We start from the raw sequence: 27,476 nt of genomic DNA, 5'->3' as shown, positions 1-27,476 counted from the left end.
GGTAAAACAATCACTGGTGAATATTATGCATCATTATTAGAGCAGCTGAAAGAAGAAATTAAAAAAAAAACGACCACATTTGGCGAGAAAAAAATTCTCTTTAATCACGACAACGCCCGAGTTCACACATGCTTCGTTTCAATGGCTAAAATTGAAGAACTAAAATTCGAATTGGTCGAACACCCACCACATTGCCTCTGTAAGTGCTTATTTTGAGGAACTTCCGAAAACGCACTTTTCTGAAGGATTAAAAAAACTTGAAAAGCGATTGACCAAGTGTATAGAGCTCCAAGGAGATTATGTTGAAAAATAAAAAAAATTTACTAAAAAAAAATTGTTTTTATACTTCATTCTAAGGACTTATTGAACTACCCTCGTATCATAGGGAAATGTTCGATACAGATTCTTTATAGGCTCTTAAGAGAGCCAAACTGTCATCGACAACTTGTGAATACCCTTTCTCGGGGAGCGCCTATGACTTGACCGTTTAGTACGCGCGAACTTGGGTGAACTGAACTTTAAAACTGTCTTGTTGTACTTCCTTTTCAGGAGAGCGAGAGAGGTAACCTACGATTGTTTATGAATAATCGGATTCCTTCGGAAAATGTTATGAGAATTGTGAACCAGGGTCGGTTCAACCTGCCTTCTGATTGCAATTTGGCTACAACCCTAATTACTATGTAGTCGTTGGAAACTGGTTTTGTAGTCTCGCGTATGAGCCCCTTCTTTTTACACAAAACGAAAAGCACGCGCTCATTCACACGACTGAGAACATCGTTTTCAAATACAAACATCGTAATGTTCTTTAGTTTTTATGATAAAACCTTTACTGAAAAAGGTTTAACTTTTTTTTGAGCCCCAGTCGAAAATTTTCATTAATAAAATTTGATGATCGATCGATAGAATTTAAAGGGTTATTAAATTTCTACTAAAAAAGTTTAAATTTTCAAGAAAAGATAAACAGTCAGTTATTAGTGAATGTATTTAATTTATCATATAAAATTCATGAATAACTTACGTTTATCACAATTTAGGAGTTGCATTTGGACCGAAAGTATAAGGCAAACTAAATTAATAGGAAATGGCGTATGTTTTTGGTCGTGAAAGGCGACATATGTGTCATCATTGTCCAGCTCGTATTCTACATGCTTGAGTTTGATTTTATTGAATTTATTTCATTTGTTCTCTTTTTCTCTCTTCCTACTCCAATGCTAGTGCGTGCAGCACTAAAGGGGCAGCAACCTCGACCATGTTACTACTTATGTATGACGCGTAGGTATTGTAATTATGAGCAATTAGGAATTTGTTAGTGCCCATCCTCACAGGGTCTATCGTAACACTGATGCAATTTTCGTAAAAAAATGAAAAGATGTATTATTAATCGCCTTATACTAGCGAAACAGATTCTACTCCGAATGTGCTATGTTGCTCTACTGAAACCTTCCCAATCGAATAAAAACTAGAACAGGTAGCAATGCCTTAGCACTTGAGGCAAGTGCTAAACTATGATAACCCTGAATTCCCATACTTGAAAGTTATTAAATCGCCGATAAACAATTCGATTCTGTTTTCATCCGCTCTATACCAGTGCATACACAATGTCTGTCCTAAGCAACACGAAAAAAATCGGTGGGTCGGCTGGTGACACGCCTCACGTTAGTGGAGACGTAGTTAATATTTTGTATTGTTCCTTGGGTCATTCTTTAGAACACTTTGACTGCTTACTCATCAGGAAAATCTTTAGTTTAATTCTTAGAACTGATGGAGGAGACGTGGTAATGAAAACACCACATCTGTATGCTAGAGTAAGAATAAAGGTGTTATTAATTGTTTAATTATGCAAGGTTTAGTGTGTTATTCGTCTTCAAAGTATATTTCTGCAATATAATTCCTTACTTTCGGACGTTATTATCGGATGTGATTAATTAATTCTATAAACAAATTATATAAAAAATGTAGATCGAAAATATAGGCAGAAGGAAATGCTTTTATCTTCTAGTCATATTGTAGTTATATTGCTAGTGACAAAGAAATTGTTATTTCTTCTGATCTTATTCAAGTTATATTTTCAATGACGATTTATAGAAAATTTTTGCAATTTATCAAAAATCGTTTATTTTATAAAAAAATTACCTAATGAAATTTACATTAAAGACATTTATAGCCAGAAAGAAATTGTTTCTTTGTTGTTAAACATTTTTTAAATTATATTAATAATGCTATTTATAGATTAAATTTTGGCATTCATCACTATTTGTTTATTTTATAAACAAATTAAATAAATGAATGAGCATCATAGGTATTTATGGGTAGAAAAAATCTTTCTTTCTTCTAATATTGGTAAAAATATATTGCGAATGATGTTCTTTGACCAGATTTTGTGATAAAATGGAATTAGTAAAATTATGTGTCAACCGATTATATTGCAGATTTTAAAAATTCAGTACATGAATGCGATAGAAATGTTCTTGTATTTTACAAATCCTTTATTTTACTTTGCTTTTAAATTACGTCAACAAGAAGAAATAAAAAATAAGAGACTTATAAAAATGAAACAGTGTCGAAATTTCTGTGTTATCGCAAAACAAATATGATAAAGAGCGCTTCCTTTTTGTTCGCAAAAGGCGAAAATTTACATTTCTTCATACAATTTGGTTATGAAATAAATAGTTAGTAAAGAATTAGCCAAATGTTTTTCTGGAGACATCATTGGCAATATATCTTCAACAGCACTGAAAGTAAAAAGGCGGTTTTTTTTTTTGCCTGAAACGCCTGAAATGTGCATTTTTGCGCATTGTTTGTTAACAAGATTAAAAAATACTAATGAAGAACGAACTTTTATTAGGATACATCATTGGTATTATAATTACCACTTTATTAGAGAGAAAATTTGATTTTTTTCGCCGAATTACGTCTAAAGCGTGCAATTGCATCAATAGTTTGTTTATGAAATAAACAAATATTCACGAATAGCAACTTTTTTAGAAAACATCCCTTTAAGATAATTACGACGCTAAAAGAAAAAAAAAAACTATTTCTCTCTGCGTATAAATATCTGCAATATACATTTGTTTATAAAATAAACTATTGGTCATGCATGGAGATTATTTTAAGAAAACATCATTGGCATTATAATTTCAACAAAATTAGAATTGAAAATTATTTCATTTGGCCTAAAAATGTGTAAAATGTTCAGTTGCTTACATAATTCTTTATAGAATAAACAAAAGTAAATGAATGTTAACCTTTTTCAGAAAACATTTCAATATAATTTTTTTAGAAAACATGATTTGTAATATAGTTAAGGAAGACTCGATGAAAAAACAATTTCTTTTTGTCTATAAATGTTTGAAATGTAGATTTTTTTATATAATTTGTTTACAAAAATAATTAATAACATCTGATCTTAAATTTCAAAGACTAGATCTCGTTATAAGGTTGAAAGAAAGCAATTCCAGAGCAAAAATATACTCACAAGACGAATAATTCCTAAAGTCGATTATTTGGCAATGCAGTTTGTTAATAACAATTAACTTTAGAAGTTATCCATTTCTTTCTTTCTTATGCCTCTGTGCATTGAATCTAAGTGATGGGAAGGTAAAGAGAATTTTTGTCTGATAAAATAAAAAATGAAATGATAAAAATCGACGTTTCTTTCGCTGTTTTCCGTAACAGAAAAATGAAATGAAGAAAAAAATAAAAAATTGAACCTCACCAATCTCTGAAGAATTTCGTCCGGTACTAAATAAAAAGCAATTTAAGATCGGCGTATAATTGCATTCTAAATCTCATTTTGAACATCGATTTTTGATTTTACCCAACTGTGCACCACCACGCCAAATATTCTGGATGGTGCTGTTCTTGCATTGTCAAACGATTCATCCTTGTAACCGTGTAGCGTTAGGAGATAAACTACTCATTTATTTCAAAAAACTTTGGCTCATTTGCGCATGCCAACATGTTAAGTCTTTTGTGGGTAGAATGAAGATAACAGTCATTTTTGAAATGCCTCTTGCCCTCAAAGCACGATAGTCTATTATGCTGTAACCATTGATCTCAAGGTCGTTTGCGAAACTTTTTCTCGTTATGTATATATGTTGTTAGTGGCGAATATATCTGGACAACGAACCTTCTTTGAAAATCCATGAATGACAGACCTGGGACGCGACAATTATTAATAAAATAACTTAGATTTTCAAGGTGTTAGAATATAATAATATTCTTTATGTTACTAAAAACGCCCGACAAGACGTACTTGCGAGATCGATACAGAAAGCTAGCATCATTGGGTGGCTCCGTGTACTCGGGACTCACCTAGAGTTACGCATTTTTTTATTTATTATAATTTTAAAGCAACTCGCAAAAAACCTGCAGCGCATGTATCTTACCACGCACTGCAAAGTTTATTCACATAGCAGAGGACATAAAACATTAAAAATTTTTCTTTGAAGTAATCTGTTCGCTGTTTAAAATATATAAAGAAGAAATGCGTATAATGTATAATGTGCGTGTAATAATGATATAAAGTTTAATATAAAGTGCGTATAATTGTATATGTGATTATTAACACAAGTTATATCTTTTACAGTTTTAATCGAATTGATCTTCCACCATACGAAAGTTATCAGCAACTCAGGGACAAGCTAATTAAAGCCATCGAAGGTTCTCAAGGATTTTCAGGAGTGGATTAGCAGAAAATACCATGTTTTAATATGATACCTGTAATATATTGTATATACAAAAAATATATATATTCCTGCTTATGATTACTCTAAACATATACGTATATATAATCTGTGCAGGTCTAAAAATTTTAATTTTTGACGTTTCGCAATGAAAGGACCCACTTTGTCGCTATTGAGGAACATATAGAGGCATGTAGCCAGATAAATTCCCAATATTTTATGCCCAAGGTATACCTACTGGATTGTGAACGGAGTCGTCAGGGCACTATTGAAGTTTGAATTTTAATACCAAACTTTTCGAGAAATACGCATATGAAGGTCGCTAGTTTCTTAAGATAGTTACTGCATCTTACAAAATAACTATTAAATACGAATTTTGTGATTTTAAAGGAGTTGTAATTGTAAGATAAAATAATGTAAGGAGTGCGAATAGGTTAATTTAGTTATAAAATTATTTATCTTAAAATATATTTTGGCAGCGTCTTAACTATGGTTATAATATTATATTTTGAGAAATATTGCTTGTCCCGTCCAAACCAAAATGATCTTTCGATGCAAAAAGAAGAAGCTATGTTAAAGTATGTGCAGTGCTAATTGCGCTCCTCTTAACTATATTAAAAATTCACTATGAGCTATTAGAAGAATAGTCTTGCGCATGTAAATAAGCAGTACTTCATATTAATAAAAATAAAAATAAAATTATAAGTGTTGATAAAGGTACAATGGAAGATTCGATTTAGGGAGTGTAATGGGCGGTCCTTATTTCTAAGTCTCCATTGAGAATGTTTACCGTATAGCAGTGCTTCTAGTTAATATTCTCACATCAGCTTGTAATTCATAAGGAAAAATTCCTTGAAAGTGTAAATTTAAATATTTAAACTGTTTGAAGAAGAGGAGCCTTTACAAATAATTACTTTTGTTAATGTCGGGGCCAAAGTCCGAGGCCCTTCAATTTTTTTTATGGAAAGTCGCCACAAAAAAGCTGTAAATTGTTTCATAAAAATCATATGAAGGCTTAAATTTGGATAAATAGTTAGGAAGCAAAAAATCTCTCAAAACGAAGTCGATGTTACGAAAAACCAGAAAATTAATCAAGTTTTCTTTAAACATTCTTTAATGCAATAAATTTTTTAAAATCCGAAATATTCAATAAGTTAGTCCTTACGGTGATTTATTTGCAAATACTTTGTCTTGAGAACAAATGAAGACAGACGCAAGAAATATTGATATTAAAGGACAATATTAAGCCACAAGTATCATTTTGAATATTTCTGACTTAAATCAGTCTTTTCTTGTGGAAGGTACAGCAGAACAAGTCGTAGAAAAACAGTTTTCTTCCGATGACAATAGTAACTCGAGAATCAAGTTGACTCCCCTCAACAGATATGGGTGAAAGAAGCAGGGCCACCGCAACGTCTTGGAGATACTTTTAGAGAGTGAGTCCTCAGAAAATCTAAACCAAATTGCGAATCCTTGAGTTGGGTTAATTTAGAAAATCATATGTTTTGTTCTTAAAATTAGAATTTGGAATTAGAATTTATTTATTAAGTCCCTAGGTCTAAACAGCCCTGAGAAACAAATATATTATTATGAATTAGGGTAGGTCAAAAGTAACCAATTCTGGGATTCGAGATCGCTACAACGCGAAAATGTAGCATATGGAGTCGCAATCGAACATACATAGAATTTTTTAATTGTTGATTTTTTTATTCAGTAATGTTATCTTCCTAACTTACGGTTTAAAATTTTTCTAAGCATGTGCAGGCTTTTTAATCATCAAAATTCATTAGAAATAAAAGGACAAGGGCCAGGAATTGAAATTAGAAATGCAGCGAATTTTTCAAATCCTGATTTTGGTATTAATTGAAATCGTGGTTGAAAAATTAGACTGCGCATGTGTCGACCTATTTAGCATAGAAATACAGTAGAAAAAATAAATTTAATACCAAACTCCAAACTTTAATCAGCTGTAATTCCAATTTCGATTCCTGATACTTATTGATTTTTCTAGAGTATTTCTATACTGTAAAAGGATACAAGTGCTGATACAAAATTTAAACCATGAGTTAGTAAGATAGTTTCATTAAATGCCAAAATAAAGATTTAAAAATTTCCCTATTTAAACAATTTCGATTCCTGGTTCATGGCGATTTTTTCTTAGAATTTGCTCTTATCGAAAAAGTTCTTCTCTTTTTCAAAAAGGTGTTCAGAATTTTTTACAAAAATAGGGGTCAAATAAATAAGAATTATCTATTAGAAAATGTTATGTTTAAATCCTAAAAAAGTGGGAAGACTTTTTTCATCTTCAGGTATGCAAAAAATAATTGAAACTAACCATTCGTCATGCGGTAGAAAGTAAATCATTGATTATTTCGGATATTTCTGTGCTTGAAAAAGGGAGCCGAAAAAAACTAATTTTTTCCTAATAACTATTGATGCAATTTTTTTTGGAATAAAGTGATCTTATCGTTGAATTCAAAAAGAAAGAGAGAGAGAGAGAAATTCTATTTTGCAGTCAAACTATGCACGATACGACAAAAGATGACTGGACATAAACTGTGCACCCAAAAAAGATCAGTTTTGTTATTATTTACTTTTTGATAGTTTGCGTAGTTTTTGGTTTTATTCGTAAAACAACAGCATCAAAAATAGTACAATAAAAATTTTAATCACGCTACACAAGGTAGGAAAAAAATAAAGAGATACAATTTGTTCATTAAAAGAATAAACTACATCTTTGTTCCGACTCTCTATCCATCCAATTAAGGAAAGAAATCTTGGTAATCAAGACAATATCAACATGATATCACTGCACGATCTTGCCAATTAAGGCAATACCGGAGTATTATCCAGACAGTTGAGGCAAGATTGAAGAATGATCAGATTAATGATAGCAATATTCTAGTATTTTCCAGCTTGTTTAGGCAAAATTATAATGCGATCCGACCAATGAAGGCAATCTCGGGAAGTGTTTAAACCAGGTCTAGCAACATTAGTGTTTGGTTTGATATAGGATGACGCTCTTGTTAGTAAAGACAACGACGAGAATTAGATTGCTGAAACAATTTGAGTTTTGGTATATCATTCTACTATTCCCTTTGACCCGCATCCGCAATATTAATCATATATCTGCTTGGATACAATGGTTTTGGACCCGGCGGGTCTGCTACACGTCTGTCTCGGGCTGAGACCTGTGGTGCTCGGACGAGCGTTGTTAAGTATGGCTTCGCGCTAATAATAGAGGTAGGTCGTTACTCAGCTTGCGGACGCTGCAGACCCGACGGGCCTGGTCCATGGATGTCTTCGGCTGGGACCTGTGAGGCTCGGACGAGCGTTTTTGAGCATGGCTCCTGTCGCTGTCGTCGATCCTCTGCGGAGCGAACTTCCGATGCTGCAGGCGATGTGATTTTCAGGCGCCGTTCTCCAGGTAGTGAGATGGTTTTACCCATTAGGAGATAACTGGGGGTGTTACGAGTAGCCGCATTTAGCCGCCGGCGAAGTCCGAGTAGGATCTCAAGCAGGTATCGATCCCATGTGCGCTGAGTCTGAGGTGTGAGTCGTAATCGGAGTCCCTTCTTGACTTCCTGGTTCTGTCTCTTGGTGGGGTTAGCTCGCGGGTGGTAGACGGGAGTTGTTCACAGTTCGCAGTCCCAGCGTTGTCTAGCTTCGGCCCATATAAGCCCGGCGAACTGAGTACCGTTCTCACTCAGGATTCGCTGGGGGTATCCCCAACGAGAGAAGACTTCTTTTTCCAGGATCTTGACTATGGAAGTCACTGAAGCCGAGCGCACCGGAAAGACTTCCACCCATCTGGAGAACATATCGGTGATTACCAAAACGAAAGTGTTCCTTTTATTTGTGCGAGGGTAGGGGCCCATAAGATCGACAGCATATGCACAAGAGACAGCCTGCTACGTAGCGACGAATTTCCCGGCTCATGCCGGGTCAAATAAAATAATCGCTGATGGCTCGTATTGATTCCTCTGCTCCAGAGTGGCCAGATAGTTCTCCTGTGGATTTCGTTGTGCTTGATCTCGTAACTGGGTTTGCCGTTGGATGTCCTTTTTCAGGTCTGGGTCTTCCAATTGCGCGACGGATATTTCTTCAAAAAGGAAAGGGGTATTAATGGGGCATAAAAATGGAGTGATGTACTATGACCCCTGCTGATGACACGAGCGTTGGGTGGCACCATTTCCTTGAGGTCTGGTTCCCCAGGTGACAATGACCTAGGATCTGGTTGACGAGACAAGGCGTTCGGTAGCTGGTTCTCCTTCCCTGGGCAATGTTCGATGTCGTAGGTGAATCTGCTGAGAAACACGTGCCATGTCGTGAGCTTGTCTTTGGTGTCCTTTTTTCTGTCTAACCAAGTGAGTGTTTTGCTGTCCGTGCGTAGAGTAAAACGCTGGTCTTCCAAGTAGGGCTGGAAATGCGTAATGGCCCAGATGACAGCCAAACACTCCTGCTCGTTGCAGTGGTAGGACGCTTCCGTTGCTGAGAACTTGGCACTCGCGTAGCTCAGAATTCGACGAGGCCTGTCGGGGACTTGCTGCATCAGAACCACACCCATGCCTCGGGGGCTCGCATTGCTCTGAAGAATGAAGGGTTAGGATGGGTCTGGTCGGCTCAGGGGTTCATGATTTCGAAAGGCCTCCTTGGCCACTTCCAGGGCTTTCTGGGCGTCTGCGTTCCATTTTTAAGGTCGCTTTGGTGAGAGAAGATCCGTCATGGCGGCTATGGTCTCAGAGTAGTGCAGGAAGTACTCGTGCAGCCAATTCATGGTTCCCAGCCGGGGGCGTTCTTCAGTCCAAATGGCATGACCCTGAACTGGTATTGTCCACCACTGGGTGTGGTGAAAGCCGAATATTTTCGTGCCTCAGGGGCAAAAAGGATCTGCCAATATCCGCTTTTAAGATCCGATGTGGAAAAGATTCGGGCACCGCCGATATCCTTGAGGATTTCCGGGGGCGTTCTTCAGTCCAAATGGCATGACCCTGAACTGGTATTGTCCACCGCTGGGTGTGGTGAAATCCGAATATTTTCGTGCCTCAGGGGCAAGAAGGATCTGCCAATATCCGCTCTTAAGATCTAATGTGGAGAAGATTCGGGCACCGCCGATATCCTTGAGGATCTTGTGAATCCGGGGTAAGCATTGTGGGGCATCTACCGTTTGCTTGTTGATACGGCGATAATCAACGCAGAAACGGTAGTCCTCGTCTCTTTTTACAGCGTTTGCTTCACGGCTTCTCGGGCCGCCGAGCTTTGACAGTTTTCCTGCGGAGCATTCCTTCGCTCCCTTTTAAGGACCGGACAGTCTCTGCGGATGCCGGGGCAGTAGTGACATGGAGGCTCCCCTCGCCACTGTGTATCTCCTGCGGCCGGTGACCTCGATTGCGCAGGAGTTTTCTTCTGTTCTTCTTACTTCTGTTCTCTGCGCGGTTGGTCTTCAGTCTCGTTCACATCTGCTTCCATTGCACAATCCATGAGCTCCCCAAAGGTCCCGGGACAGGCCGCACGGATTAGACGACGGGTTGGAGGGCGTAGCGACTCCAGGAGAATCTAACTATATCTTCTTCGGCTGCCGTAGGTAGTAGTCGTAGGGCTATCAAGTATTTTTCTTGGAGGAACACCGATGCCGACCACTTCTCGGTCTGTTTGCGTGAATAGAGCTGCGTGTTGAGCCGCATGACCGTGGCGTGACTGGAGTATTTTTGCCGCAGTACCTCTCCAAACTTGTGCCAGTTTAGTGAGAGGGACTTAAACATCTCCCACAACTTTGATGCCGCTTCTTGCAGCGCTTTCCCTGCCAGGCGTGTCAATTGGGATGATTCGATGCTGGACCGAGCGAGAGAGGCCTCGCAGTCCCTGAAGAAAACTTCGGGATCTTCATGATCCTACCCTGAGAAGTTCGGGAGGCCCAACCGTGGAGCTCTAATGGTTCTCATGAGAGCAGTCCAATCGGAGGCAGGTAGTTGTCCCATGGGCAGCGTGTGTGGCGCCGCATAAATGGGTGCGATGGCCGTCGTCGGTTGCGACATAGCAGAAACTTGTTTTGAGCGGGGCATCGATGGATGTGGTGGTTGTGTGCCTCGATAGGATGCTCGTACGCTTGTTGCGAAGGAGTGACGTGAGTCATACAGCCGCATTGGATTTGGTGACAGACTTCTGGCCCGTTGTCGGAAAGCGACGATATTGCTGGTGTGATGTGCCTGTCTTCTGCGACGGCTAGGACCTGGTTTTTGCCCTGCAGAGAGGGTATTGCTGGTGCGATGCCTCCGTCGTGATAAAGAAGTGACTGTTCAGTCACGTTCCGTGCCCCTAGGTTGGGCCGCCAATTGATACGTTCCACGTTGCTTAAAGCTATGAAGTATCCCCACGTCTACGTTTGTTGGTCCCGAAAGGGGCCGTTGCTTCATTTTAGCCTCTCCGACAACTAACGATTTCCAGCCTAGGGAAATGAGATACTTTGTGTTCATTCAGATGAATCCATCTGGCATTCTGGTCATGCAGGTTGTCAATTCTAACTCTGGCCTGGACGACGTTGGGTTGACGTGATTTTCGTAACATTGCTTGGGCTAAGTCTATGGTCATTTCAGCCATCTGTATACAAGGACGATACTTGTTGAGGATTGCCCCAGCAATACGGTAAAAATCGCTGATGGTAATGGCATGGTTCATGTTCATGAGTACCACGGCCCACAATGATAATTTCATTGTTTTCGAACCATTATGGCAGTCCATTAACATCGATTTCGAATTCATTAGTAAGCATGGGTGCTTCGTTATTTCGAGAGTAGGAAAGTAGGGCCCATGAATATCCAAAATATAGCCTTCTGGAGCTGCAACTAAGGCTGGCTTAATTAAGTTGCGACCTTTATGAATGCAGTATGTTTACCTGAGTACTCTGAAATTTATGGGTTTATGGATATATACATAAGTTCGATCTATATAGGCAATCACCTTTAGAACTTCAGGACTGGGATTATAAAGTTTATTTGCGAAGTCCGTTACGTGTCTCTGTATATACTGCTCACGTATTATAGCCGTCCACCCTATATTGTTGAGAACAAAACTTGTCGTAAAAGATCTTCGCACAATAGAAATAATGAGACTCACATTTTGCCTACTATTGTATTCAAAAATAATTTTTAAAAAGTTATCGCTCAGCTCTTGGCGAAGCTTACACAAAAACAGCATCAAATCCTTTTTACGGCGATATACCCGTCGATCTTGTTCATCATCACGTAAAGCATCACAATACGTATATAAATCCCTGAATTGCTCGCGTGTTTTGGGACTGATTGACTTGAACTCTTCTTCTGAAAAGGTTTCTTCATTATTAAAATGAGGATCATCAATCTTCGATAATTCACGTAGGTCTTGCAAAAAATATTGCAACTAGACACCATATAAGCGATAAGGCCTATTGCACAATTCTAAACCTTGCAGTAGGACGTTTGTTACAAAGCCACTCACATTCAAATGTTCAGGGCAAGAATGAGTTGATTCCGGTACATACATTTTTTTACAAAACGTTAACCCTACATTTCACCCACAACCTGATCACATCGTGCATTCTGTTACAAAATATACAAGAACTATTTCTTCTTTGTTTTAAAACATTGAGTGTCAGAAAATTAGGATCAAGCGCTAAATCATTTATCTCTATATTAATGCTTTGCTTACAGTTCAGGCACATCCTCGTATTTTTATCAATCTCTTGAGGAGCTATTTCATGTTCACCACGACGATAAGTTGCGATTTTTTGTTCTTGCTGATTTTCTGCATCAGATATGTGTATCTAATTTCTGCTCAAACAAGCAAACTTAAAATTCAAAAAGACAAATTTTCAAACAAAAATTGAATTTTTAACCGAACATGTGCTCACTTCCAAACACCAACATAAGAATTATAAAGATTAACTTAATTTTCTGTTAAATAGTCAATTTTTTAACCAAAAAGTATGGCTTTTTAAAAATATTGTTAAATTTTAAACCAAACCATTGCATTTTTGTCAACGAAAATTGAAAATTCTACTAAAACAGGTCAATTTTTAAATCAAAAAGAGAAAGTTTCAACAAAAAAAAGTTGAATTTTTAACAAAACAATTGAATTTTCAACTAAAAATGATGTCTTTAAAAGAAAATTCTTAAATTTTTAAGCAAATAATAAAATTTATGACTACAAAAATAATCTTTAGGAAAATGCTTTTGTGAATTTGAAAAAATTCGATTAAAATAATACTTACGAAACAAGACGTTCGCGACTTTGGTGTTGGCAAACTTTCGGCTATGTTTCCCGCTGAGTCAAGAGAATTTACAGACCAGTTCGTCTGTCATTGTTTCCCTCGTGGCACAATTTAGAAATTCTCTTAATTGTGAACCTTCTAGATTTAGTAAATGAGTGTACTGAAACAAAAAGGTGCAAACATAAAAAATAAATTTTCAGTAATAATTAATATATATAAATGAAAAGGTGTTTTAAAATGCAATAAAAATTTTGTTTCCATATAGTATTCAAAGGAGATACTTATAAGCTTTCGACGTTTATCTGTATTTTCTTCAGCGTCCAACTGAAGAAATTCCTCTACGGTATGAAAAGGGAAACCAGTAAGTAGTTCGAGCAAAGTTTGAGAAAGCTTTTTTTCCAGATGCATTTCGTTTTCCAAATTCTTTGAGTATCAAACTGTTTTGTTCGAAGATTACTTGTGCGTTTTCCAAAACAAGTTTTAGTTTTTGGATTCTGCTCCTTGACTTCCCTATTAATGTTTTCAAAGAAAGTAACTGATCAATTTTTCACATTGAAATTTGTATGTTACTCATTTTGAACATTGGTCCAAAACGTACACTTGGTTTTGGATTTATGTTTTATGAAAATGAAATTTCGAAATGTTTGACTTTGAGCCAATTTTGTATTACTTTAAAAATCTATCGACTTTAATTTTCTATTCCTCAGTTAGCCAATAATAAAAAAACAACGTGTACAAATGCTAAGCAAGATTCAAGAAGGAAAGTACTTCTGAAACTTTGATTAATTTTCGGTTTTCATTATACTAACTGCAATTTTTTTAAAACTGATTTGTGGATACTGCAATTATTTTCAATTCTTGAAGATTCCAGAAAATTTTTCTCTGATCTGGAAGTCACAATTTGATATGTGCTTTCAATAATTTCTGTCTTTGATGGTTACTTTGCAATGAACATACTTTTATTTTTTCCTACCAACGAAATATCTTTTTGAATCCTGCTTGTTTTAATTTCCTGAAGACGAGTTTTTAAAGAATTCAATTTTTGGTCAATAGCGACTGTAGATTTAGTTTTCTCCGGCGGAGGAGCTTCATCAGAGGACGTAGTTAACATTCACTTAAGAGTTTTTATTGCCCTACCACTGTTTGAAAATTTTTGTTCCTTCTTGGAACTCTTCTTTTCATCTGCTGCCCCTTTACCCCAATTTTCTACTACATTCTTGTTCATTTTTTTCTGCAATGCTATACAAACAGAATTAATTTTTAAAGTAAGAATCTGTTTATTATTTATAAAGGTTTTCAATTCATTTTCATTTAATTCTCAATAATTTATAAATCCAGAAGAGAGGAATTTGATTTGATAAAAAGGATATTATAATTTTATGTACGAAATAACTTTTTTTTTGAAAGTGTAATTCTAATGAAAGATTTTTGCATTTTCAGACAACTCCAAGGTTGATAATAGAGAAACACATATCCATTCGTCTTGAATTACAAGTTCTTCTTCTCCTTCAATGTCCAACCATTGTGGCATCATGTAAACTTAATTCTTCAGACAGTTTAACGACATCGAATGTAGTCTGCGAGCTAACTTTGTACAATTATACACTTGTACAATGTCTGACGTAATTCCAGCATCGTAGATTGCAGTGCTTGATCCAAATTCTTGAAGAACAATTTAACTTATTCTTCAATTAGTACAATATTTTTATGAGACAAATTTTTAAGTTTTGAAGTATGAAGCAACAGTTTCGTAACGCAATTGCGAATGTAAATTTATCTATCTCCATTTTCTTAAATTGTTGGTAAAGATGAGCAGGAGTCTCTTCTGTAAGAGGTCCTTCGGCGTGCTTTTGTGACAGACGGATACAAATATTATCATCCAATTTCAGCGATTCTTTTGTACACTTGCGAAAGCTTCAATCCTGGTTTTCGAATGCATTTTCACGATTCAGGCATGTTATTTTCGAAACAAAATGCACTAAAAGTTTCAGCAGGACCCAAAACTTCGACATCAGCCACTATATGCAACAGTGCGTCTACATTGTACAAAAGGAATTACTGGCCATAAAGTTGTTCGCATAGAATTACAAAACTTTCCACAGCCTCTTGATAAAAATGATACATATCTCTTTTAGTTTCTTGCGAATTAAGAATTCGCATGACACTATGTAAAATCATGAGGTGTTCGCATAGAATTACAAAACTTTCCACAGCCTCTTGACAAAAGTGATACATATTTCTTTGAGTTTCTTGCGAAATAAGAATTCGCATGACACTATGTAAAATCATGAGATGTCGATAATGGTCTTCATGAAAAACGTTTTTGCAACTGCCGGTGCAGTGTAAAGTAAAAATTGTCTAAATTCGGTTCCTTTAAAGTGCTTGTAGAGTGGAAATTCCTGCAGGCGGCGATTGAATTCTGATGGGCATTAAGTTTCAAGCATTAACATTCTCGAATTCAAAATTTGTAACTTCCTAGCATTTAATTTTTGAAATCAGAATTTTCCTTCTCCATGAGCTTCTATTATCTTCTTACAGACTCCGAGCCAAGCAGAAAGCAGGATTTCAAATAGAACTCTTGTAACTAATCCTAGAAGAGGTGCCAAAGGGCTCCTACCCTTGTGATGTTCTTCATCTACAAGATTCGAATAACCTTCATGTATTCTAAGTTCATTCCTGATGCCTTAGAAAATCATTGTTCCTTGAAAGCCTGGAACTGTACATCGGAAACCTTCTGTTTTACATTTCGAACATGCATTTGACGAGGTATGCCCGAAATGGTTTAAAGCAAATGCTCTTGAAGGAGCATCAGCTATGAAGCATCGTAAATTTAAAGGAATTCGTCGATTCCTTATCACAATCTCTCCTGCTTGAAGCACTTCTGTAATTCCTTTGAGAAAGTCTTCATAAAATTCGAAAACGTTTGACGGTTTATGCTTACCTTGAAATATTCCTAATATTATAATCCTTTTACCAAAAATATTACATATACGATAATTATGAGGCCAAAATTGATGTAGACCCTTATCCACTTTAGCACCATCCGCGCTTAGATCAATTATTATATTTTCGGGCAATGTGTTCTCAGGAAGGCTTTCTAATTTATTTACAAGAGTTTTTTTAAAACCTATATGAAGGTACTCACCTTCTGCAATTTGGCGAACTCTGTTATTTGCAACAACAGTAGGAGTATATAAATTAATCCTTGAATCCTTGGGCAGAAACAATAAGTTAAAAGGAACTCTCATAAGATTTTTAATAATATATTTCCCTGGTTCTGTTTAATATTGGCTACAAGGAAAACATTTTTCAGAGCCTTTTTTATATTTTCATAGGATTTTGTTCCAAATTAAGATTAACTTCTTCATCTTCGGAAGTGCTGACTCCACTTGCATGATTATCTGCATTTACAGAAATATTATCATCTGCGAAAAATTCGTCATTGACTTCTGCATTAGAGATTTCAGATCCTTCTATACTGTCAGAAGACTGTTCCTCAAGACGATATTGTAAAAGTTCCCCAGAAAATGGTACCATGGCTTTTCCTTCCAATCTTTCATTCACGTCAACCGCAGGCTCGTCAGACATAGAATCATCAACATTTTGTTCGATGCTATGTCTATTTCCAAGAATTGTCAGCAAGTGTAAATTCCTCTTGATATGGTTGTCAGTTAAAGCTGCCACCCTGAGAATTTAGATTTTCCTAATTTTCATTGTGTGCCATTCTCAAATAATTGAAGAAAGCTTCCTTTAATTTAAGCTTAGGGGAGCCACATACTGAATTGATATTCACAGGGATCAAAGTATTTAAGCAGTTCCGCAATTGTAGGGAAAACAGAATACATTTTTTTTCATTTTAAAATACCAGTATAGTAATCAAAAAATTAACTTACGTAACCAAATTGATGTGGGAAGTGGGGGCAAAACTAAGGGTGATATCCCATGAAATTACCTCCAAATTTTCAAATTAAATCTAGGGATGTTTTCAAAACGAATTTCTAGATAAAGTGAAAAAATGAACGTTTTCAAACTGCTAATGCCCCCAAAAAATTTAAATTGGATTTTTACAATTGGCGTTACTTTCGACAATCCTCCTGGTGAACCCATATTATCCAAAAGTCTTCATATTGAATCTGGGGTTTCTTTAAAAAAAAATTGATAGATGTATGTAAAAAATGAAAATTTTCAAAGTGTCAGAGTATCTAAAATAATTTTATTGTATTTATGAATATTGGTCACACTTTTGACAACCCTCCTGATTCACTTCTATTATCAAAAGTTTTTAAATTATACCTAACGGGTGGTTTCAAAAAGAATATATGGATAAATGTCAAAAATGAGAATATTAAAACTATTGAATTCACAAAAAATTTCATTGCATTTATGACAATTAACGTCAATTTTCACGACTCTCTTGATGGACGCCTATGATCTAAAAGTTTCCAACTTATAACTGGGGGTGCTTTCAAAAATAATTTCCAGATAAATGTTGAAAACGAGAATTTTCAAAGTAACAAATTGCCAAAATGTTTTAAATTCCATTGATGAATATTGCCATTATTTTTGAAAATTCGGTTTCTGTAACCTTATTTACCTCCAAACTTTTAAATTTGAACTCGGAGTATTTTGAAAAAGATATTTCCTGGTTAATGCCAAAAATGAAATTTTAAAACTAACAAAGACTCAAAAAAAATTTCAATTGTATTTTTTGGCTATTAGCAACACTTTCGAAAACCCTCCTGATGCACTCCTATAACCTTCAGATTGTCAAATTATACCTAGGGGTGGCTTAAAAAAGAATACCTAATTATGACATTTGTAGTTCAAAAATGTAACTATGTGATTAAACATTGATTTATTTCATTGAAAATTTGTGTTCTTTGGTAAAAACTACCTCTTCTTCGTTGAAAATTCATCTCTTGGGTTCCAAATTTAACTATTTTGTTAAAAATTCGTATATCATTATTGCATTCAAATGTTTTTGAATAAATATAAAATATAATTTGGTTTAAGTACCACCGATTACACTTTTCTTTGACATTTCATCTTTTTTGTCTGAAAATTCAACTACCTCTAGTGGAAAATTGAACTACTTTCTTAAAAACCAATTTTTTGTGTAGATTCATAATTTTAGTTGAAAATTAATCTTTAAGTGGAAAATTGATGTAGTTTAAAAAATAAGAATATAACTATTGAACTATATTGTTAAAAATGCATGTAATTTGTTAAGCATTCAATTATTTAGCTGAAAATTCGTATTTTTTGCTTGAATTGATCCAAAGAATTTATTCAAAATATATAATTAATATTAATAAATTTTTTTTTAAATTTAAATTATAAAAATCTAACGCAAAATGTACATTTTTTAAAAATTGTAAATTGGCGCTTCAAAACCTAACGAGACTGTTGTATTCAAGATCGACACAAAAATTATGTAAGATAAAGTAGTAAGTACTGTTACGCTTTTCCACATTTAACTAATTAAGCTAATGCTTTCAAATTACTTAATTTTATTATAAAACGGCATTACACATAAATCTCGTAATAAAATTATCTTAATAATAAAATGTAATAAAATTATAGATCAATTAATTTGACTCAATTCAAAGAATTTTTCATTTTCTCAAATCCACATTATGGTTATTTCCTTAATCTTCAATCAAATTGATTAATATTATAGGAAAATCCTCTCATCCCGATAAACAGAATTTTTTTCCCTTATATTAGCTTTAAATTATGATAATTTAAAGCACTTCTTTGTGGAAAAGCCGTTTGGGGCCAAATGGATCACAGCTGAGGTTCCCAAATCCAAATTGGGCTCCTTAATCTCGCCCCAAAAACTAATTGGGTTACGATCCTAATTTGGGCTACCCGCTTAATGACCAGCGAATTTGAATAAGAATTATTATTAAACTTGTAAATTAGTTTGTCATGAGCCAGTTTCAAAATTGGAATTAGAGTATACTATTTTATTAATAAAAGAATACGTTTTAAGATTTTTGAAATAAAAAGGGTGACCCGATTGACGCCAAAATAATGATTGGGCTTAACTGAAAAGGTTATTTCCACACGGTTTACAACTCAAAGGCCAATTGTTTGGAAATTGAAAAAGTATGTAGAGGACACAATTTCTCTCTTAAAATCTTTACTTACCACTTTCAACAAATTCGTAGCAAGCAATGTTTTCTATTTCATATTGAAAATATATCGTATAGATGATTTTTTTTCCGCAAACGCTTGACCCGTTACTAATACAGAACTTGACGCTCGCATAACCTGGCTGACGGCAAGGTCGGGAACAATGTCCGATGAATTGTGAAGTTTGACATTTGTGCATGTACAATGCGCAGGTAAAAATATCATTTGAAATAAGATAAATACATGATTTATTTAAAATAAAATATTAATGTGATTCAACTGAATCAAATTTTCTCAATACAAAATATTATTGACATATTGGTTATATGTATATTCAGTAAGGACTACGACGAAATAACATGAGTGATGGCTGAATGAGCCTCATTTTTCACGCACGCACTTACCTATCACTTAATCGCGAAAAGTGCTTGCCATTTGCTTGCGATATTGGTGGCATCGTGCGAGTCGCATGCGTGCTTGAAGCATGCGTCGCACAATTGTCATTGGGGATGAGTAATGGCTGAATGAACCTCATTTTGCTCGCACGCACTTTCCCATAACTTAATCGCGGAATGTGCTTGCCATTTGCGTGCGATATGGGTCGCATCGCACGAGTCGCATGCGTGCTTGAAGCATTCGTCGTACGATTGTTATCTGGGATAACTCTTTATACTAAACTAACTAATCTGCAATATATTAGGTCCTTTCCATTGGTGCTACTTCACGATGCTTAACTAAGCTCGCATTATTGAACAGAAAAAAGTACTGACATAATCTCTTAGTATTCATTTTTGAGGTTACCCGGCCTGTAAGTCGTGGCACTAAACATAGGGGCGCCAATTTACTCTCAGCCAAAAGAGGACTCTGAAAGGGGAACAAAAAAAGGGTAACCATAGGGGTAATACAAACTCTACGGGGTGACCTCATTCTACAGGCATAACCGGGCAGATGGACACAAACTAAAAGGTGTGGTTATACAAAATAGATGTAGTCGTAATCGAAAATTAACAAATGGTAATTCAAAAGGGTACATAAAATGGAGAAACCGAATGTTTTAAAACGAATTATAGAGGGTAGTCATGTTGAATGTGGCTAGTCGTGATCAATAATTCATAACTGCATAACTACCGTCAATCAATAGACACATAACTGCCATCAATCAATAGAATAAAAATTCACATCACATGAAAGATCAATAATATAGGCAATAAAAACACAATATCAATCAAAGGAAAACATAGTTTAGCATAAAAACAAGTAATGAACAATATCGATCATCATATAATCAAAAGGAATCAACAATGATCGAATAATCTGTCAAAAATCCACATTTTGTAGTTAAAAATTGTACAAAATAGTAACTTAATCCAAGGACATAACCTAAAAATTAACATTGACTCTAGCAATAGGACTCGCCCTGGCGGGCCGAAGGAACAGACAGGAGCCTCTACAAAGTACTCTTAAAGACCCCACTGAGTCCCCTTTAGTTTCTTCTTAAAAAACTAAAAAAAAACAGCAAGATCAACTTTTAAATGGTTGAAATTCGGATTCTACGTTAAAATTTGCATTAAAAACTCACGGAGTAATCGCAATACTTTTTCTTGCAGCGTTAAAAGCTCAAAGAAATAAAATACCTGTCTTAAGTGTTCCGCGGCCAGATACATTGTATTGATTTGGATATGGAGTTTTTCTTCATAGTAAGGCTCCCGACCTACAAACGCACATACATAATTTGTGAGGGATCTCGCAAATTAAGCGGAAAAGGAGGATGTGGAGAGTCGAGAACTGGTTAAAGTCAATGAAGAGGATTAGATTTAAAACAAAACAAAAGGTTTATTCAAAAACTTAAAATTATGCTAAAGAGCCGACACCTTCTTAACCCGAGCCGATCGGTAAAGCCAAGATCGGGGAAGCGGTTGTTGGAAGAACCCGGGCGGCAAAGCCAAGGTCCCGGAGCAGATGGTGGTTGTTCAGCAAGGGGGCTTAGATCCTGTATATGATCCTGGAGGATAGTGTGGCATCGTGGGTTGTGGCGTTGAAAAACTAAAGGGTTGCTGAGTGGTGAAAAGGTAGCGACTACTAGCACGTGTAGTGAGTACAAGACTGGGTTCACGGTGCCCAAGTTTTGGGCCAGTTTCTCTTTTCTAAATGAAATTTTTATAACGTCCTTTAATTCTACCCTTATTTCGATCCAATCTCCTTTTATATATTTTTTCTCGTTGAATCTGGAACCGTGTGATAATTTTTGGTCCGGTTTGACATTTCATGACATAAGGTGTCGTGAAAGATGTAGATTTTAACAGGAACCATCTTCTCGCAGTGACAAAATTTCCACACTTTAATGTCTTCCAGCTTTTTTCTGAAACAAATTTTTCGAAAATCCTACCTCTCAAAAAAATAAAAAATTAATTAAAAAATATATAATAAAAATATAAATATATAAAATATAAAATTGATAACGAAGTGAGAAAAAAGTTTTATTATTAATTTTGAATTAAAGGTTCGTTCAAAGATGGCATAATTAATTATTTTTCTTTTCTTGCCACAATTTCTTGTACCTTTCTTTTGTGCGTATTCTGCTCATACCTTGCCCTAGCCTTATCCATCTCTTTTACCTACTCCCTATCTCCTTTCGCTATCTTTTAATTCTAAGTTTCTTATCTTTTTAATTTCCTCTTGCATTCTTTTTTCAATTTTCTCCTTTTTTACCCTATCCTCTTTTTTCCCTTCTTTCTCTCCTCTTCTCTCCTGTCTCGGTCAGAGGAGATTGGTTCTGTATTAGTAGAGGATCTCAATATAAAATGACCTTCAACCATTCGTTTACGCGATAAAAATATTTTATATTAAAGTTAATATGTAGAAAAGTATATCGCGAGTAGGTGCCTAAAAGGCTGTGATTAATAAAAAATTTAAAAATGACTTTTTTTAAAAATTACAATCGTTCGTTTAGGAAACAAACTAAATACTATTTGAAAGTATTAAGCTTATAGAATATACAAGCGTTGGGTTGTCGATTTTTTTCCCATCATAACTATTGGGTTGACAATATAAACAGGCAAGACGATATTAGTATCTCGCATCAATCTGTTTACGAAAATGCCAATTTTAGTTCCTCCTTTCTATGCCACACATTCACAATTAATTTAAAAATTCATCATTTATTTGACTTCTTCTCGACTTAGGATTTTGGAGGGATTGTGGGTTTTTCAAGGAGGGCGCAAAATTTGTGAGGGATCTCGCAAATTGAGGAGAAAGGGTGGATGTGGAGAGTCGAGAAATAGGTAAAGTCAATGAGGAGTAAACGATTTAAACAAGACCGCGGAAGCGGTTGTTGTAAGAACCCGGGCGTCGAAGCCAAGGTTGCGGAGTCGTGAAAGGGTACCGACTACTAGTACGTGTAGTAAGCACAAGACAATAATGCCGCCAGAGAAATCGAAATTTTTATGGTTTGTAGGAGAGTTTTTCTAGGTTATTTAGATATATCGAATACTATGCTGAATATGTCTCAAAGTAAATATGAAAAAATATTTGATGTACTGCTTCCCTTTTCTTTAAATTTTCTATCCACCAGCGAAAAGTGTGAGGTTCAGATTTTCTTTTCAGTGGTTGCGCGTAATTTATATTGACCTTTTTTTTATATATATATATATATATATATATAAAACTCCACGGTCGGCAACGACGGGAGGGGCACTGGAAGAGAACCTGGACGAAACCTCCACGGCGACGATCAATGGAGAAGCCGGAAACATCCCTCGTCCAGTTCAGCACCATTTCAAAACATTGGAACTGTCTGACAGCTACAAACACGGAGCAGCCAACACCGTAATTTTCCACCAGTATCCATAGCTGAAGGGTTGGATATGAGTGGACTGCGCACCAAGTTCGCGCCATTTCTTCAGGCACGGATAGCACAAGGCGTTAGTTCAGCGATCGCCGGCGAGTGGCAGCACCGGATGGACGATCGTAGCCGATACAACCAACCCTGAAACACTACGCAAATGAGCAACCACATTCTGGCAGGAGAAGGGAGGCTGGCAGCTATGTTATAGATGACGAATCCACAGCCAATAGCAACCCCAGCGGTCCGTAGGCCAGAGCCAACCGGCAAGACGAATTCTACCGCGTAAGGCGCGCAATTGCGGAATACTTCATTGGAGCTCGTCCGTTGGCACGAACCAATCAGAGGAGGCCACGCAGGAGGTCGGCAAGGTCTGACGGAAAATAGCGGCAAGACGAGGGAAACTAACTGGGAAACGACAGAGTTGGCTTGAGGACTGCCTAAGGGAACATAGAGGTTACCAGCCGGACTGATTTGCCAAAAGAAAAAGATGGACGGGAGAAATTGGATCGCAGCAGCCTCATGGCTACAAAGTAAGTGCAGGTTTTTTCACCTATATTAAGTGCTATTCTCGCGTCGACACGTTTCGTAAGAAAACAATATAAAAGTCTGTCGCGGGTGCTAAAGTGAAATGGCGTGATATCGACGGAGACCCCCACGTGGCTCAAAGTTTGGAGAGGCGTTCGTCCCAAAGACCGATTTTATTTGTTTGGGCCGAACTAACCTCTCCAAATGACCTGAAAAGAGGGTTGTCTAGGAAGGTGAAGGTCGGAGTCAAGAGACGCTGGTGTCTCCGGTGGTTCCTCTCGAAGTAGTGTGCGGGTTCCCGAAAACGAATTCTCTCTCCGCGTCTCTCAGCGTGGTTGCAAACAGTCAGGAAGTTGACTGAGGATTCTCAGCCCGACTGCGCGTGACTAAGATAGCCTGCAGATGGTCAGGGGGTTGACTGAGAGTTCTCAGCCTAACGAAGAACAGCAAGAGTAGTTAGCAGGTTGTCAGGGGGTTGACTGGGTCTTCCCAGCCTGACAACAATTAGTGAAAATAGACAGTAGCTTGTCAGGTGGTTGACTGGGGATTCCCAGCATGACAACAAGTAACATTAACAGCCTCTAAATTGTCAGAGGGTTGGTTTGGCATTCCAAGCCTAACAATCACTAGCCAGAATAGCTTGTAGATGCTCAGGGGCGAGTCAGAAGAGTCTATCGGCCATCAATGATTTTTAATTAACTCGAATTATGTTCCATATTATTGAAATAATAAATAGGTGTTAGTTTTGTGTTTTATAAAATTGAAGTGTTCAACGTAATTTTTTCTCTTTCGCCCGCGAGAATTACCCCTCCCTTCACCATAGTGTCTCGTGTCGATTTGGAGCTAGCATTCTTGCCAGGTAACGCCAGGACATCGTAGTCGAGGTCCCGGTAAGGTGGTCTCTACCTGGCGCAGAATAAATTTAAAGGAACACATGTTAATCAAGAGCCGAGTTCTTGCTTTCTCCTCCGTCTCCGCACCGCCGTTCACGGAATATGAGTACGAACGTAGAGAGAGACCGAGAGAGATTAAGCAACGATGACTAGAGACGTGATTTAATGGATGCTTCCTTCCAGTTTATCAGGACATTTCAGCTTTTTAGGATTTAAAATAGAGATTTCTATGATTCAGACTAATATAAAATATAAAATTCAACGTGATATTGGGTACTGACTCTATGAGTTAGTGCACAATATCACGACTACAGTGTACCGAATTAAATTGGCTGAAATTAATCTGAGCTTCTATTTCCGCTGCGATACATAAATAAAAATTTCAAAACTCTTTCTTACGACTACTGGGTGCACGTATACTCAAGAGAAGTTTAGTCTACGCGTTATTAACATCACGCCGTAGCGGCTTCTCCAATTGTGTCTACGAAGCCCCTGCTTGACGAGGCTGATCGAGACCGCCATTTCTCGTTGGCATCTCGGGCGGAGGGGATGGTAATCGCGTAATCTCCGTAAGCTTCCCATCGCGGTAGCGCGTCGCGGATCGTGGCCTGCAAGGCTAAAAAAAGATATTAAAGGGACGATCAGGAACCATCTATGGGACGTAAAATTGTAAGTGGCAAAATTAACGCGAAAACAACCACAAATGTGTAGTGCATACACAGCCGGGAAAGAGGCGAATCTCAAAACGCTTCGAGGACTCAAAGTGCACCGAAGGGAAGGATGAATTAAAGTTAAAGTTTGTGACAGGCCTCAGGAGGCAGGCGATGGCAGGCGGCGCGCGTCTGCGGAGTGGTGATAGTGCGGCGATTGTGCGGTGACTACGAGAACAAAAGGAGTAAAAAAAGGATTAAACTATTTTTACAATAAGGTCAGAAAAATATGTCCATTTGCTTTTCTTGTTTCAAAATCCAAGTTTCACAAACGCTATTCTCTCTAGCTCTCTCTCTCTCTCTTCAGTCGCATCTCCGTTAGGTTTACCTCACTGGGGTTACAACAAAGAGTTAGTTTGTTTTTCTCTTCCGCAAAAATATGAGGTCAGGCCCGCCAAGGTTTATTTATATATAACCCTTAGAAGGTACTTTTAAGTTCTTATACAAAATTTCTCAATATCTATAATTATATCTTAAATTTCAACCAACAAGAACGAAGTTACAGGATTAAATGCAGTAATATGGAACTCTAAAAAACTTGGGTATTAACAATTATTCACTGATCCCCCTGATCTCCTATCCTTGAACTTTTCAGAAATATATTTTTTCTAAACGATCCCTCATAAAAATAAATATAAACATTTAGGAGCAATTCTGAATGATTGTTTGGCGCCTTCGGCGACCCCAATTCGCAAAAACAAAGCCCTATCCGTTACCAATAGTTTTCCAGCTTCCAATTAAATTTCATTTTTCGAGGGGGGCGATATGTAGTTCGTAAGAAACAAATGATGGCAGCGGTGGGATTGTAAAAAGTCCTTCCACAAAAATTTTCTATTCAAATTTTACCACTGCTCGAAGAAAGAATCTTCAAAGAAATTGCTAATCTAAAATAACAATGTTCTGCTATAAATCTTACGACAAACATTAAAGCCTATTTCTTCGAAATTAAAATGTTTTTGAGATCAATGATAGTGCAATACTTTAACACTAAAAAATATAATTTTGTTGACTACTAATATAAAAGTATATTCAAGGACTGTAAATTGTCTCATGAGGAGATAGCTTTTCATGGAAATAAAATCAGAATTTAAAACTTCGCTGATTTTCTATTATACCTTTTTCGTTCGCAAGAAAATGTGATCTCGAAAATATGAATAAACGTGAAAATGAAACATGCTGAACTAATAGGGTCTACCCCCACTTATATCCGTTCTTAACAAAGTCATAGCGCTGTTGTATTGGCATGGGAAGGAGTTTCTGTTGACGCAGTTCCTCCATGTAGATTATTTCGGTTTTTCTCCCCCCATTAAAATTTTAAAACGGCAACTAGTTTCTGTAAATGATAATGAAGACCCTGCGGGCTATCAATTATTGTCCTTCCATGTATCAAATAACGCGCATCGAGGCATCGATCAAGTAGTTCTTTCAAATCATTACAGAGTTCGTAAAATGTAATCCCTTTTTGGCCACCGAGAAACGAGCAATGTAGATTCCATGATTAGAGGCTCAACGGTTGGTAACAAAAAATAAATAAAATAATTTTTTTTTACCTTTACTAATTTCAAGGAGAAAGAAAAGGTATGTGACCATATATGATTTTGATTTCGAAACATGAACTTGAATATACAGTAATAATTAATACCCAAATTCCGGGGCGGTGCCTTTATCGTCAACACTTTTACATTTGCTTGGATTGTTCAAAATATTGTATGCAACAATACCAGTTTCGAAAATAATCCATGATCTGATCCCAAAACATATACAAACATATACTCGGTATTGCCCGCAGCTAAGGCAATATAGGGAATACGTATAGAGCCAGTTCAGCAGTGAAATTTTTGCATTCGTGAGCAACAACTTCGATTAAAAGTTTAGCCGTTTCTTACAAAAACGAAAAGAAAGTTACAAAAAGCTTTTCAAAAATAAGAAACATGCCGAACAGCAACGAAACACCAACGACTCAACAACCCCCCTCCCTCCCCCGCAATCGAACGGGTTCTTCAAATCAAACAGCAAAAATGGATGTGAGGGCTGCAATGGCCACCACGAATGAACGGTTTCGTGTAGACTACGAAGTCCACGGAACCTGCATTCGTAAAAATGTTACTTAGTTAAATTAAGAGGGATTGCGCGAGAAAGTGTTTACCATAAAGAATTTTATAAATTACAAGATTTGACTAGTCATTTAAAGAAGCGTTTTGCACCCCCTAAGAAATACCAATGGTACTTCGATGCTATAGTAAACCTGCGTGTGAAGCAAACAGAAAATGTAAGTGACTATTATTACCGAACCTTAGGTCTTCTTAGTGGAGCGAAGCACTCAGTAGACGAAAAATATAATGTTGAAAATACACATGCAATGATGACACCGGTAAAAGATTCTGTGCCAGACGCATTTATCCGTGGACTACCGGATGAGATGTCGACTTTTGTTGA

General features: G+C 36.6%; 1 protein-coding gene across 3 annotated transcripts in view; it reads left to right on the top strand.

Annotated features, from left to right (window-relative positions):
- LOC117175964 (E3 ubiquitin-protein ligase Nedd-4) overlaps nt 1-5,405 on the top strand; it is a 398,451-nt gene extending 393,046 nt beyond the window's left edge. For 2 of the 3 annotated variants that reach the window (XM_033365848.1, XM_033365850.1), the window contains exon 14: nt 4,589-5,405. In XM_033365848.1, coding sequence (XP_033221739.1) covers nt 4,589-4,691 — 103 coding nt within the window. In that variant the 3' untranslated portion in view covers nt 4,692-5,405. The remainder of the gene's footprint in view (nt 1-4,588) is intronic. The other variant, XM_033365849.1, reaches the window with a different exon arrangement.
- Nucleotides 5,406-27,476: the final 22,071 nt, after the last annotated feature.

The sequence above is a fragment of the Belonocnema kinseyi genome, chromosome 7 (genome assembly GCF_010883055.1).
Source record: "Belonocnema kinseyi isolate 2016_QV_RU_SX_M_011 chromosome 7, B_treatae_v1, whole genome shotgun sequence".
NCBI classification, from domain to species: Eukaryota; Metazoa; Arthropoda; class Insecta; order Hymenoptera; family Cynipidae; genus Belonocnema; species Belonocnema kinseyi.
Note: the sequence above shows the minus strand (reverse complement) of the source record. Positions and strands in the feature narration are given on the sequence as shown.